This window comes from Somniosus microcephalus, chromosome 5 (assembly GCF_052327205.1).
Source record: "Somniosus microcephalus isolate GS21.2 chromosome 5, FLI_Smic_1.0, whole genome shotgun sequence".
Lineage (NCBI taxonomy): Eukaryota > Metazoa > Chordata > Chondrichthyes > Squaliformes > Somniosidae > Somniosus > Somniosus microcephalus.
Genome location: NC_140991.1, coordinates 205,562,287 through 205,577,450, shown reverse-complemented (window position 1 = coordinate 205,577,450; position 15,164 = coordinate 205,562,287). Strand labels below are relative to the sequence as shown.

The 15,164-nt window shown below is 42.0% G+C and overlaps 1 protein-coding gene across 1 annotated transcript in view; it reads right to left on the bottom strand.

The window, feature by feature from the left end:
* The window catches only part of LOC147117530 (secernin-1-like), a 174,557-nt gene that overhangs the window by 28,406 nt on the left and 130,987 nt on the right, over nucleotides 1–15,164 (bottom strand). The window contains exons 4-6 of the mRNA XM_085988591.1: nucleotides 13,640–13,842; nucleotides 9,626–9,829; nucleotides 5,007–5,163 (exon numbers count right to left, since the gene is read on the bottom strand). Of these exons, the coding sequence (XP_085844717.1) occupies nucleotides 5,007–5,163; nucleotides 9,626–9,829; nucleotides 13,640–13,842 (564 nt within the window). The remainder of the gene's footprint in view (nucleotides 1–5,006; nucleotides 5,164–9,625; nucleotides 9,830–13,639; nucleotides 13,843–15,164) is intronic.

The following is a 15,164-nucleotide window of genomic DNA, read 5'->3' as shown; positions in this document are numbered from 1 at the left end:
TCCTTACCTAAGGAAGGATATGCTTGCCATAGAGGGAGTGTAACAAAAGTTCACCAGATTGGTTCCTGAGATGAGGGGATTGTCCTAGGAGGAGAGATTGAGTAGACTAGGTTTATATTTCCTAGAGTTTAGAAGAATGAGAGGTGATCTCATTGAAACATACAAAATTATTACAGGGCTTGACAGGGTAGATGCAGGGAGGATGTTTCTCCTGGCTGGGGAGTCTAGAATCAGGGGTCACATTTAGGACTGAGATGAGGAGACATTTCTTCACTCAGAGGGTGGTGAATCTTTGGAATTCTCTACTCCAGAGGGCTGTGGAGGCTCAGTCATTGAGTATATTCCAGACAGAGATTGATATATTTTTGAATATTAAGGGAATCAAGGGATATGGGAACAGTGCAGGAAAGTGGAGATGAGGTAGAAGATCAGCCATGATCTTATTGAATGGCGGAGCAGGCTTGAAGGGCCAAATGGCCTATTCCTGCTCCTATTTCTTATGTTCTTAATGGCCTCCTTCTGTGCTGTATCTAGCATCATTCCTACATAGAATGATAGAATAACACAACCATCCAGTCCACAGAGCAATAGAACAAAATTCCTCAAACTCATTGGCAAATTCAGGGCTTGAACCACTACTTCATGCACCAAGAGGCGCATGAGTCCTCAGCACAGGTTGGTGAGGATGTTTGTTCAGTGACTTCTGAATGGGCAAGTTTGATTGGGGTTTACTGTGCTTGTCTATTGTGTTCCAAATAATATGGTGTGGCTATAAGTTATGGAGGAATTTCTTGAAGCTGAAACAAATTTGGCAATTTGTGGTGTGGTTATGTTTTATAGTGGCAGATATTGGTGTAGGCTTGTGGTCCAAGCAATGGAGGCAGTTAGTTTGCATTTGATGCAGTTATTGTATTGTATGAGTCAGTGCCAAGGATGTACTTTACAACCACATCCCAGTTGGGCTCACTATGCGGAGTACAGAATTCCAATTTGGGCGTAAGGCCCTTGCATGCTAATACTCTTGTTTATGACTACTTTATTTGGGCTCGATTCGGCCATCTATGAAAGAGAGAATTGGTTACTGGTGTTACCATACAACCTAAAGTGCTTGTTTATTCTTTATTTTTGAATGCTTATCCTGAATAGAGCACATTAGTGTATTTTCTAGGGATTTATTGCTAGTAACGACACCTTAGGTTCCTGGGAAGCCTGAAAAATAAAACAAAAACTGACAGAATGGATGAATTAAACAAATGTGTGATACTCTGTCTCTCTAATCTAACCTACTCATCTAGAGTCTGTGTTCTGAACTTTTGCAGACAAGGTCTGGAGTGGGGAGGAAAGAACCTTTTGGTGGGTAAAACATTATCTGACAGTGGCACAGGTCCTGGGGCTTTGTAATGATGTTGAACTCTGATGTTACTGCTTATCTGCAAAGTCATAACATTTCATTTGTGTGCTAAGCACATGGCGTGGAGTTTCTGCATGATTTCTGCCCAGATAACAGTGGAATCTGGGCAGAATGAAATTAAATAGCGCTAAAGATCTCAGAATTTTAAGTGTGGGTTGTGCCCATAACCACTTTACACTCAAGTTTCTGCGATCTTTTATGTTGGTTCAAAAGTCCATTCACCCGAACCAATCCTGCCCACAAAACTGGCATTGCCCCAGGGTGGAATGGCAAGTTTCGCCTTGGGACGTTTCACTACGTTAAAGGCGCTATATAAATGAAAGTTTTTGTGGGGGGGGGGGAGGGGGAAGAAAGAGAGGAGAGGGTGGGTGTTCATCACATTGTGCCCTTAAACATTGCGCCCGTGATCACATTAATCCATTGTTAATGACCTGCAGCTGCAGTGACCAGAGTGAATTGAAACCTCACTCAGGTCTGTTTCTCATACCGAGGCCACAATTACTTTAAATTCAGTACAACGGTGTTCAAATTCAGTCAATTGATCTGCCCTTGGTACACAAGATCTGTAATCAGCAGTCAATTGATCTGCCCTTGGTACACAAGATCTGTAATCAGCAGTCAATTGATCTGCCCTTGGTACACAAGATCTGTAATCAGCAGTCAATTGAAACCACCGATAGCCCTCTTCCTTCAGCTGCAGAAATTACTTGAACACATTTTAAGTTTAAATTCAGTAACAGGAGGCCCCATTGGCCATGATACAGTCACGATTCGATTACGTTCCATTACACTGCTCAATTGCGCTGATTCATGAGAGATATTACGTTCGGCTTATGCAAATGAATCTGCGCAGAAACTTGGGCGTAAATTCACCCTGGTAAAACCGGCGCAGTGTCCAGTGCATTTTCCCGATTGTGCCCCTAGCGGAAACTCCATGCCATGGTTTCCCCAGAATCTACCAGGCTGGGCTATAATGTTGCTGTGTGGAGGATGCAGAATGAATACAAAATACAGCATTAAAAAAAACTAGGTTCACTATAGGGAGGTGACCACTGTCTTCGTTTAAATTGACTTGCACTGAAGCAAACATATTTTCCATCCAATACCAAACAGTTCTTGTTACAATCAATTACTTCATGCATATGTGTCACGATTAAATGTCCAGCTGTGTTCTGGAGACTGAATTTTGACATCACTGCATTCAGTTGGTCTCATGTACTCATTTGGAGACTGTATGTGCATTTTCAATTGAAGTATGCAAATACCTTAAATAGATGCAAAGACAGATGGCTAAAAATTTATTCCTTGCAATTTTTTTTTCATTTCCCCCTTTCCTGGTAGCATGTGTGTTTTTTTGTGGCGTTCCCAATGGTTTTTTTTCCTCCATTCTCCCCTTCCCTTCAGGCAGTGAGTAATTTCTGCAGTACAGTTCCACTGGTAGCCCACCGGTACCTTGCCAAGCAGCCACAATTCACGCAAGTCTAGACATTGCATGTCAGCTGGCTGTTTGATCATTGACAGACCTCACGCTTAATCCTGATCCCGTCTTCATTTGAAATCCTCAACAGTTCCAGGAAGGCGTAGCATTCAGTAGCCGTAATCCTGGTTATTTTCCACTCATAAATCAAGGATGCTGAGGCCAGCAGAGCTCCTACCATCTTTATCGGAGTGTAAACATAACATAAAAAATAGGAGCAGGAGCAGGTCATTCGGCCCCTCGAACCTGCTCCACCATTTAATGAGATCATGGCTGATCTGATTTTGGCCTCAATTCCACTTTCCTGCCCGCTCCCCATAACCCTAGACTCCCCTGTTGCTCAAAAATCTGTATCTCAGCCTTGAATATATTCAATGGCTCAGCTTCCACAGCTCTCTGGGGTAAAGAATTCCAAAGATTCACGACCCTCTGAGAAGAAATTCCTCATCTCATCTCCGTCTTAAATGGCAACCCCCTTATTCTGAGACTATGCCCCCTTTTTCTAGATTTCCCAACGAGGGGAAACATCCGCTCAGCATCTACCCTGTCCAAACCCTCAGAATCTTTTTATGTTTCAATTAAGATCACCTCTCATTCTTCTAAACTCCAATGAGTATAGGCCCAACCTGCTCAACCTTTCCTCATAAGACAACCCTTCCATCCCAGGAATCAACCTAGTGAACCTTCTCTGAACTGCCTCCAATGCAAGTATATCCCTCCTTAAATAAGGGGACCAAAACTATACGCAGTACTCTGAGGTCTCTGTAGTCTTTCTCCATTTAAATAATATTTTTCTTCTCTATTCTTCCTACCAAAGTGGATAACTTAACATTTTCCTACATTATACTCCATCTGCCAAATTCTTGCCCACTCACTTAATCTATCTATATCCCTTTGCAGACTCTATGTCCTCCTCACAACTTGCTTTCCCATCTATCTTTGTATCGTCCGCAAATTTGGCTACAATACACTCGCTTCCTTCCTCCAAGTCATTAATAGAGATTGAAAATAGTTGCGGGCCCAGCACCAATCCCTGTGGTACCTCACTACCGATCCCTGTGGCACCCCACTAGTTACAGATTGCCATCCTGAAAATGACCCATTTATGCAGACACTCTGTTTTCTGTTAGTTAGCCAATCCTCTGTCCAATTTAATATATTACCCCCAACACCATGAGCTCTTATCTTATGCAGTAACCTTTTATGTGGCACCTTGTCAAATACCTTTTGGAAATCCAAATACACTACATCTACTGGTTCCCCTTTATCCACTCTGCTTGTTACCTCTTCAAAGAACTCTAATAGGTTTATCAAACATGATTTCCCTTTCATAAAACCATGCTGACTCGGTTTGATTGTATTTTGATTTTCTAAATGCCCTGCTACTACTTCCTTAATAATGGATTTGAGCATTCTGCCAATGACAGATGTTAGGCTAACTGGCCTATAGTTTCCTGCTTTCTGTCTCCCTCCTTTTTTGAATAAGGGCGTTACAGTTGCGGTTTTCCAATCCGCAGGGACTTTTCCAGAGTCAAGGGAATTTTGGAAGATTACAACCAATGCATCCACTATCTCTGTAGCCACTTCTTTTAAGACCTTAGGATGCAGGCCATCAGGTCCAGTCATCCTTTGCTGGTTTCTAAAATTTTCCCAATCTTCTGGCCTACCACCAATCTTTGCAACATTGTATGCCTTTTCTTTCAATTTGATACCATCCTTAACTTCCTTGGATAGCCATGGTTGGTTCATCCTTCTCTTCAAGTCTTTCTTTCTCACTGAAATATATCTTTGTTGAGAGTCATGAAATATCTCTTTAAATGTCTGCCACTGCTTTTTTACCGTCCTACCTTCTAATCTATTTTCCCAGTCCACTTTAGCCAACTCTCTACTCATACCTTTGTAATTGCCTTTAATTAAGTTTAATACTCAAACTGAATGTGGAAACCAGGATAGTGAACTTGTGACCCTTTTTGAGCTATCGGAGGAACCCAATACTTACTCATCGGGAAAAAATAACTTCAATAAACTGTGTAAGTGCACTTTTGGAGTAAAGTAATTTGGTTATGTCTATTACCCTTCACTCAAGGTCAACCAATGATTTGGTAATGTAGGACAAACCTCGCGGGGTCAGGAGTGGCCGTGAAGAAGTGGATACACGATGAGCTGCTGCTCTGAGGCAGGATGGACACCATGCTCCCTGTGATGAGGAAAGAATCCAGATCCATGTTGTCCTGGTCACGCAGCACATCAATCATTGTTTGCACAGTGATACTTCCTAATGAATCAGAAACCGATAGTGAGCTGAAACAGTCCTTACTACATGGCAATTCAAACAAGCATCAATCTAGAAACAATTGATAAATTGTTAGAAATTTAAAGTCTCTGCTAATATTGCAGCAGTTATTAATATCCCATATTAATACAGAACTATACAAAACATTTGTTTTATAGGGCAGATTTTCTAAGTTCCCACCCATGGAAAATTATCCCATATGTATAATTATAATACACTTGACATGATATTCAGCTTTGATCCACTGAGTGCGCATTCTGTTGTTTTGATCAGAAGACAACATGCCATATGAAAGAAATTAGAATCACTTCAAAAACTAACTTATTTAAAATTTATTCATGGGATGTGGGCGTTGCTGGCAAGGCCAGCATTTATTGCCAATCCCTAGTTGCCCTTGAGAAAGTGGTGATGAGCTACCTTCTTGAACTGCTGCAGCCCTTGTGGTGAAGGTAATCCCATAGTGCTGTTACGGAGGGAATTCCAGGATTTTGATACCGTGACGATGAAGGAACGGCAATATATTTCCAAGTCAGGATGGTGTGCGACTTGGATGTGGTGGTGTTCCCATGCGCATGATGCCCTTGTCCTTCAAGGTGGTAGAGGTCGCAGGTTTGGAAGGTGCTGTCGAAGGAGGCTTGGCAAGTTGCTGCAGTACATCTTGTAGATGGTAAACACTGCAGTCATGTTGCGCCAGTGGTGGAGGGACTGAATGTTTAAGGTGGTGGATGGGGTGCCGATCAAGCGGGCTGCTTTGTCCTGGATGGTGTTGAGCTTCTTGAGTGTTGTTGGAGCTGTATTCATTCAGGCAAGTGGAGAGTATTCCATCACACTCCTTACTTGTACCTTGTAGATGGTCGAAAGGCTTTGGAGAGTCAGTAGCTCAGTTTCTCTTCATGGTTCATGCCAGGGAAAGATGGTATACCACCACAGATCAGCAACAGAAAATGATCATCCACCTCTGTACCACTGTGAACATAACGTGGGCATACTTTCCAATGCAAGCACTCCCTAACTTCTACTAGTATTTCGCCTTGCAATGGAGAGCCACCATTTTAGGTAACTGCTGAGGTGTTAAGCAACTCTGGCAATATATTATAGGAATGGCCCAAGCGCCCTGGAGTAGCTTCAATCATTTATATGGGAGTTGGCACATCAAAGCAGTCTGAAGGCTGACCTGGGGATTGCTCGAGCTGAATAACCTAGTATTATAGCTGGGTTCTCGGGCTTTCTGGTTCCAGCTGTTATGTAAATGAGCAGAGTTGGTCTGAGATTGCAACAGAGTACTTAAGCACGGTACATGCCCAAGCCTTTACTTCCTCGAACAGCAAAAAAAAGGATTCTCAGTAAGAAATCATCAGCAATATTTACTGTTTGACCATACATAACAGCATCTCCATACTTGATGCTCATTTAATTTGAGTTTTCCAGAGTGTCAGCATTCTGATCTGTATAGTTTTATGAATAGATCAAATAGTTTGGTTAGGTCTAAGATACACATATGTGTATGATTATATTAAATGTGAGGAAGTTACTTGGATGATTTTATTAGATTTGAAGAAGGATGAATTAGCTGAATTGTTTTTTCTTGTTCCATGCTTTCCTAGAACACAGATTTGCAGGAGCATTTACAGAGTTAATAGTATTCAGCAAACATTGCACAATTAGCTGCTATTTCTATAATTCCACAATTTTACAAATGAATAGTGGATCGATGGGCTATAAACAATGTGCTACTGCAATTACCCCGGAGACTAGATATCATGGGGTAGATTTTCACTTTCAGCAGTGGCTGAAATCTGATGGTAGTGAATTGGCTGCCTGTTAAACACCTCACTTAATTTTCCTTTCCATCAACTTCGATGGAAACTAAAATCAGGCGCAGTGCATAAAGGCGACCGATCCAATTTTCTGCCACCACCAAAAGTGAAAATCTACCTCCATCGATTGTTAACCAAGGATTTATTCTTGGCCTCCTCCTATTTCTTATCTACATGCTGCCACTCAGCAACATTATCTGAAAACACGTCGGGTTCCACACATACGCTGGCGACACCCAGCTCTCCCTCACCACCACCTCTCTTGCCCCCTCCACAACCTCTGATTTGTCACACTGCTTATCCAACATTCAGTACTGCATGAGCAGAAATTTCCTCTAACGAAATATTGGGAAGATCGAAGCCATTGTCTTCGGACTCCATCACAAACGCTGTTCTCTAGCCGCTGACTCCATCCCTGTCCCTAGCAACTGTCTGTGGCTGAACCAGACCATTCACAACCTCGGTGTCTAATTTGACCCCGAGATGAGCTTCCAACCACATATCCGCTCCATCACCGCCTATTTCCACCTCCGTAAAATCGCCCGTCTCCGCCCCTGCCTCAGCTCAACTGCTGCTGAAACCCTCATCCATGCCTTTGTTACCTATAGAATACTCTAACGCTCTCCTGGATGGCCTTCCATCTTCCACCCTCCATAAACTTGAGATCATCCAAGACTCTGCTGCCCGTATCCTAATTCGCATCAAGTCCCGTTCACCAATCACCCCTATGCTTCCTGACCTACACTGGCTCCCGGTACAGTAACGCCTCGAATTTAAAATTCTCATCCTTGTTTTTAAATCCCTCCATGGCCTCGCCCCTCTTTATCTCTAATCTCCTCCAGCCCTACAACCCTCCGGGTTTTCTGCGCTGTTCCCATTCTGGCCTCTTGCGCATCCCCGATTTTAATTGCTACACCATTGGCAGCCGTGCCTTCAGATGCCTAGGCCTTAAGCTCTGGAATTCTCTCAAGCGTGTCTGCCTTGCTACCTCCCTCTTCGCCTTTAGGACGCTCCTTAAAACCTACCTCTGTCCTAATTTCTCCTTATGTGGCTCAGTGTCAAATTTTGTTTGATAATGCTCCGGTGAAGCTTCTTAGGATATTTTATGACATTAAAAGGCGCTATATAAATGCAAGTTGTTGATTTTGTTATTGTTGACAGGAGTATCCCATCACCTGAGTCACATGCGAGGACAGCTAGGCCTGTTGTCATCATTCCAGTTTCACTTTACAAAGGCACTTTATGTGAAGAATGGGACCTTTCATTAATGACTTAGCTTCAGTGACATCAACAGATAAGATGCAGTACTAATGGTATCAATGCACCCAGCATCCTGAACTCAGACAGCACAATACACCACAAGAAACACAACATGGACTAAATGTTATTACTTTAAAAAAAAATTAGAATTGTACCAGGAGCTCCCAAATGGGTTAGTGGGTAAATGCATTGAGACAAATGGACAGTTGTGCATCTTTGGTTTAAAAATAGCTGGGATTTAAAAATGGAGATTGTTCCCTTTTTTCACTAAGATTCAAAATGGAAGTCAGGTGATGCTGCATTTACACAGATCAGACAAGAATGTTAAATAGAAAATTATGATAAAGGTACTTTGAAATAGATGTGAAGTGTATTCAATAGATGCTTGAAACTCATTATGTATTATGTTATCTGTACAGAAATCTGGACAGTAGTATTACCCTTGTAAAGTGGTTCATTATTCTGCCATCTTGAGTAGCAAGAGAAAACGCACACTCACAGTCTGCTAAGGCAAAATGATAGCAACTAAATGCAGTAAATGGTATGATATTAAATCATAAAGACCATCTAGGTTTGGTCCCTGGTTTGTACCAAGTTAGATGCCCTCAGCATGGTGGTGCAGTCATTACAATTGGCTCATGTCCCCAGGCTAGAAAGATCAGTCATGGTTCCTGCTCTTAATCACTTTCCATTGATCTCGGTGTACATTTGGTGAGGACTGGATCAGGCTCAGCCTTGACAGCCCTTATGATTAAATATTTTAGCAACATTCCAACCTGGATTTTCCAACCTGGTGTGAGCCCAGTTAGAAGGGAGACAGAGCTCAATTCATACCTGCACCGGTGTTGACCCTGCCCTAATTTTGAGAGTCGGCCTCATAATATTTTAGGTGAGCTCCAGGTGTCAAAAATGTCTCTGAATAGAAGCAGGAAATCGTGTTACACTGCAGGATGTAAAGGCCGGCAGCAGCGGGCATCGCAATTGATTTTGTTGCAGGAAACAAAGTTCGGCGATGGAAGTACAAATTCTACAATGCCATTGCACGTGCAGAAGTGCAGTTTGGCATGTCTCATTTGCATGGTTTCCTTCTCTCACCTGTATAAAACGGATGTTCAGGATTGCTCAGCACTATAGACCAGGTGTAAGAGAACCATTTTATCATCAACCTAACTTAATTGTGCCATGATGCTCTTAAGTTAAGCAGTTCTCAACACTATTGTTTTCTTAAATGATCCACAACCCAGATGTTTCTACTCTATCGAACCATCCACAACCCAGCTACTACTTTGCAAGTCTTTACTACCCCATACTACACAAAAAGAAATAGTTCTCAATCCTACAAGCCCCATTGCTAGGCTCTCACCCACCTGCTTGTTTCTGCAGAAGTTCCTTGCCAGTACAGTGGTGACCCAAAGCCTCATCTGCTCCTGGTGGTGAGAATGCTGCACTAAAGTTGAATTCCTCTTCTCCATTCCACCAGCCATGACTCTGGGCATAACCTCTAAGCTCAGGATGCTCTGCGTCAATGTTGGTAGCTATAGACAACCGGTTACAAATGCTCCTCAAGCCCTCTATGAACAAAACAGACATCTGCATGAATTAATTTCAAAAACGTTATTTTAATGGCTGGTTCATGTAATAAGAATAGTCAGCACAGTGAATTTTTAAGGCACAGATTTACTGCTCCAGATTTATTTTTTTACTTGTTTATTTGAACTTATTAAAAACTGGGAAGCCAGACTGCATTTTATAACGAGTGTTACACAGTGAGTAGAGACCAAGAAAGTCTTGGGTTCAATCCTAGTCTGTAGCTAGCCAATCTCTTCCAGGGTGATCATAGAATGATATAGCACAAAAGGAGGCCATTCGACCTATCTTGTCTATGCCAGCTGCTTGAAAAAGCTATACAATTAATCTCATCCCCCTGCTCTTTCCCCATAGCCCTGCAAATTTTTCCTTTTCAAATATACATCCAATTCCCTTTTGAAAATTACTATTGAATAGAGTTCCAACACCCTTTCAGGCAATGCATTCCAGATTATAAGATGGTGTAAATAAAAAAATCTCAGCTCCCCTTTTTTTTGCCAATTACCTTAAATCTGTGTACAATGATTTTGGTTCTACAGTCAGGTTAGTGCCTCAGGGTTAAGGAGGAAATTTAAAAAAAGAGGCAGAGCTCCTGCTCCTGATTGCTAATCAGCAACCCTTGCTGGATATGAATAACAACATGGTTTTCACCTCAATCAATTTCAAAAGCAAAATCGTCAGCAACTGATTAGGAAAAAATTGGCCAAACATTTGTGGAAAGAAGCACATCCAACTTTATAAATCAGTGTTACTATCAGTGAATCATACTTTAGACTGGAAATGCAAAGTGCATTTAGACTGCAGCTAATGGTCTGAGACTGGTAGATGCAGTTCAGGTTTCAGCATTAACTTTGACACTGCACTAGAGTTGCACTCCGTATGATATCAAGCTCCCTCTTCTAGGGCCTGGACTCCAGATATGTATTACTTTGTACTATTACTAAAGTAAAAATCACTTCACGCTCATGGTAAAGTTGTGGTGTAAGCACACCTTAAGAAACATAGAAAATAGGAGCAGGAGTAGGCCATTCGGCCCCTCGAGCCTGCTCCGCCATTCAATGAGATCATGGCTGATCATCCAAATTCAGTATCCTGTCCCTGCCTTCTCCCCATACCCCTTGATCCCTTTAGCCTTAAGAAATATATCCAACTCCTTCTTGAATATATTTAATGAACTGGCCTCCACCGCCCTCTGTGGCAGAGAATTCCACAGGTTCACCACTCTCTGGGTGAAGAAATTCCTCCTCATTTCAGTCCTAAATGGCTTACCCCTTATCCTTAGACGATGACCCCTGGTTCTGGACTCCCTGGCCATCAGAAACATCCTTCTTACATCTAGTCTGTCCAGGCCTGACAGAATTTTATAGGTTTCGATGAGATCCCCTCTCAATCTTCTAAACTCCAGTGAATATAAGCCCAATCGACACAATCTCTCCTCATACGTCATTCCTGCCATCCCAGGTATCAGCCTGGTGAATCTTCGCTGCACTCCTTCCATGGCAAGAACATCCTTCCTCCGATAAGGTGACCAAAACTGCACACAATACTCAAGGTGCGGTCTCACCAAGGCCCTGTACAACTGCAGCAAGACATCCTTGTTCCTGTACTAGAACCCTCTTGCTATGAAGGCCAACATACCACTTGCCTTCTTAACCGCCTGCTGCACCTGCATGTTTACCTTCAGCGACTGGTGCACAAGAACACCCAGGTCTCTCTGCACTTCCCCTTCTCCCAATCTATTGCCATTCAAATAATAATCTGCCTTCCTGTTTTTGCCACCAAAGTGGATAACCTCACATTTATCCACATTATTGTGCATTTGCCATGTTTCTGCCCAATCACCCAACCTGTCCAAATCGTACTGGAGTTTCACGACATCCTCCTCACAGCTTACCCTCCCACCCAGCTTTGTGTCGTCTGCAAATTTGGAGATATTACATCCAATTCCCTCGTCCAGATCATGAATATATAGTGAACAGCTGGGGTCCTAGGACCGATCCTTGCGGTACCCCACTAGTCACTGCCTGCCACTCGGAAAACGACCCGTTTATTCCAACTCTTTGCTTTCTATCTGCCAACTAGTTCTCTATCCAAGTCAATACCTTGCCCCCAATCCCATGTGCCTTAAATTTGCATGCTAATCTCTTATGCGGGACCTTATTGAAAGCCTTCTGAAAGTTCAAATACACCACATCCACTGGTTCTCCCTTATCTATTTTACCAGTTACATCCTCAAAAAATTCCAGTAGATTAGTCAAGCACGATTTACCTTTTGTAAATCCATGTTGACTTTGTCCGATCCTGTCACTGCTTTCCAAGTGCTCTGCTATTACATCTTTTATAATGGACTCTAGCATTTTCCCCACTACCGATGTCAGGCTTACCAGTCTATAATTCCCCGCTTTTTCTCGACCACCTTTTTTGAATAGTGGGGTAACATTAGCTACCCTCCAATCCATGGGTACTGTTCCAGAGTCTATCGAGTTCTGGAAGATGACCAGCAATGCATCTACTATCTCCAGGGCCACTTCCTTAAGTACCCTAGGATGTAGATTATCAGGCCCTGGGGATTTATCGGCCTTCAGTCCCGTCAACTTCCCCAACACCATTTCCCTACAAATACTGATTTCTTTCAGTTCCTCCCTCTCATTAGTCCCTATGTTCCCCGACATCTCTGGGAGGTTATTTGTGTCCTCCTTTGTGAAGACAGAACCAAAATATGTATTTAATTGGTCTGCCATTTCTTTGTTCCCCATTATAAATTCCCCTGATTCTGACTGTAAGGGACCTACGCTTGACTTCACCAATCTTTTTCTCTTCACATATCTATAAAAGCTTTTACAGTCAGTTTTTATGTTCCCTGCAAGCTTACTTTCATAAGCTATTTTCCCCCTCTTAATTAATCCCTTTGTCCTCCTTTGCTGAATCCTAAACTGCTCCCAATCCTCAGGTTTGCTGCTTTTTTTGGCCAATTTATATGTCCTCTCTTTGGATCTTATGTTATCCCTAATTTCCCTTGTTAGCCATGGTTGAGTCACCTTTTTTGATTTATTTTTATGCCAAACTGGGATAAGCAAATTCTGTAGTTCATCCATGGCAAGACAACCACTTACTCTGCTACAGGACCATCATTCCTAACAGCTCACACCACTAAGCTTGTTAATGAATGCTTTAAAATGATGGTGCTAAAGGAGAGAAGACATGATTCCAATCAATTATACTTCTGACAACTTCTGGTACCTTGATGTACTCAAAATGATGAAACCTCCATTTGAGGAAAATGCTGCTATTGTTAGGTTTCCAACTGCCAACACTAACAAAAATACTCCACAGAACTTTACACTGTGTGTCTGTGTTCTATGCACAAGTGTTGTCTTCTCATCACAGCCATCTTTGATGCAAGACAGAAGTGATCTAAGGCACAAGGCAGAAATTCAGGGAAGGGGGTCATGTGTTTTTGGCTCTGGCACTCAGAACACAATTGATTTAATGATGAGAGTGGAATTAATCACAGGGTATGAATGCTGTACTTGTGCAAGGTTATGAGCATTATACTAAGCTGTATAATCTTCTCACCAACTGGCAAATTTAGCAAATACTGTTTTGCTTTCAAGAATAGTTGTGGTCTAGTATGCTAACTTATATTGAATTGAAATGTCATGATTGGTCCATCTCTTATGGATTTGTTCTGCTCAACATATCTGCCAAGCAAATGGAAACTGAAGCTACATGGATCACACCACTGTCATTGGTCTTTACACAATGTTGGTCATTAACTCATGAAAATTACCAACCTGCGAATTTCTCAGCAGCCCAGTATTTGCCAACAGTTTCCAAGACCCAGGCTTCTGTTCTGTCCACAATGAGAAACGTACTGTGGAACGTGTGGTGTGTGTCTCCATCTTCAAAATTATTGCCACCTTGTCCATGCTCTTCTAAAAGGGACACGATGATATCTAAAGACTCTTTTGCTGTCGCACCTCTTTCTAAACCAAGCCTGAGAGAAAAATCCAAATATACAGAAAAAGAACAGGGTTGACATTTGGTAGATACTAAGAGCTACAACACATTTTTACTAGGAATGGCTTTCATACTGTGAAGTGCTTTTTTAAAAAAATTGCTGTTCTCAACGGTGCCGCTATAACCAAAGTAGGCCTTAAAAATTAGGATGCAGCTTTGAAACTACTACCTCAAAAAACAAATTACAAACCTTTAGATATTTCCCTACTCAGACTGAAAGTGCAATGTTCTAATCCACTGTGCCATCCAGTATTGATACATTTGTTTCATAAATAAATGTTAAATGGTAAAAGCTCATTAATTATATTAACGCAACAAGCACACATTATAAAATAAGCTGCAAATCTATATCAGGTTCCATTATTGGATAAATATATATATTAATATATCCAGCAGGAACTTGACATGTTTCGGTTTATACCACAAGTCGATTTGACATGTTATATTTTTCTTTTTCTGTTTGTTCCACAAAACACAGCAGTGGATTAATTTTACAGGTCCTGCAAAAAGATTGTGTGAGGCTTGTGGTAGGGGGTATAAGGGAATTAAATAACAACAAAGGGGAAAGCAATGAGGGTTACATCATTCTCTCATGCCCAATGACAGCCAGCAGGCCTGTTGGCATGGTTCCTCTGGTTTTGCTTCATTAAAAATTTGATAAAGTAGTGTGTGTCATAGATTGTGTGAGCTTGAGGTAAGCAAAGTAGAACAAGCTTGCTGTTGTCACGATAACTTTGGAAGGAAAGTGCTCTGCACAGTGCTGGCGTGATAAGCACATTTAAATGTTGAAAACAATTGAGTTGGCAAAAAAGTCACATCTCATGGTTACTTGGAATCATGGTACAGCAACACATATGGTAACCAGAAAACATCTATTTAAACAATTACTCATTCAATATAATTTCTATACCTTTTTCAAGGGCAACACCATAATTTCACAATCCTCTCCTACATAAGAACATAAGAACATAAGAAATAGGAGCAGGAGTAGGCCAATCGGCCCCTCGAGCCTGCTCCGCCATTCAATAAGATCATGGCTGATCTGATCCTAACCGCCAATCCACGATCACAGAACCATCTCCTGAATCTAACAGAATTAGACACACGAAATAGGAGCAGGATCAGGCTACATGGCCCCTGGGCCCGCTCCGCTACCCACAGGGCCATGACCGATCCGAACCTAGACCCATGTCCAAATTCCTGCCCGCTCCCCGTAACCCTTAATTCCCTTTACTTCTAGGAAACTGTCTATTTCTGTTTTAAATTTATGTAATGATGTAGCTTCTACAGCTTTTTGGG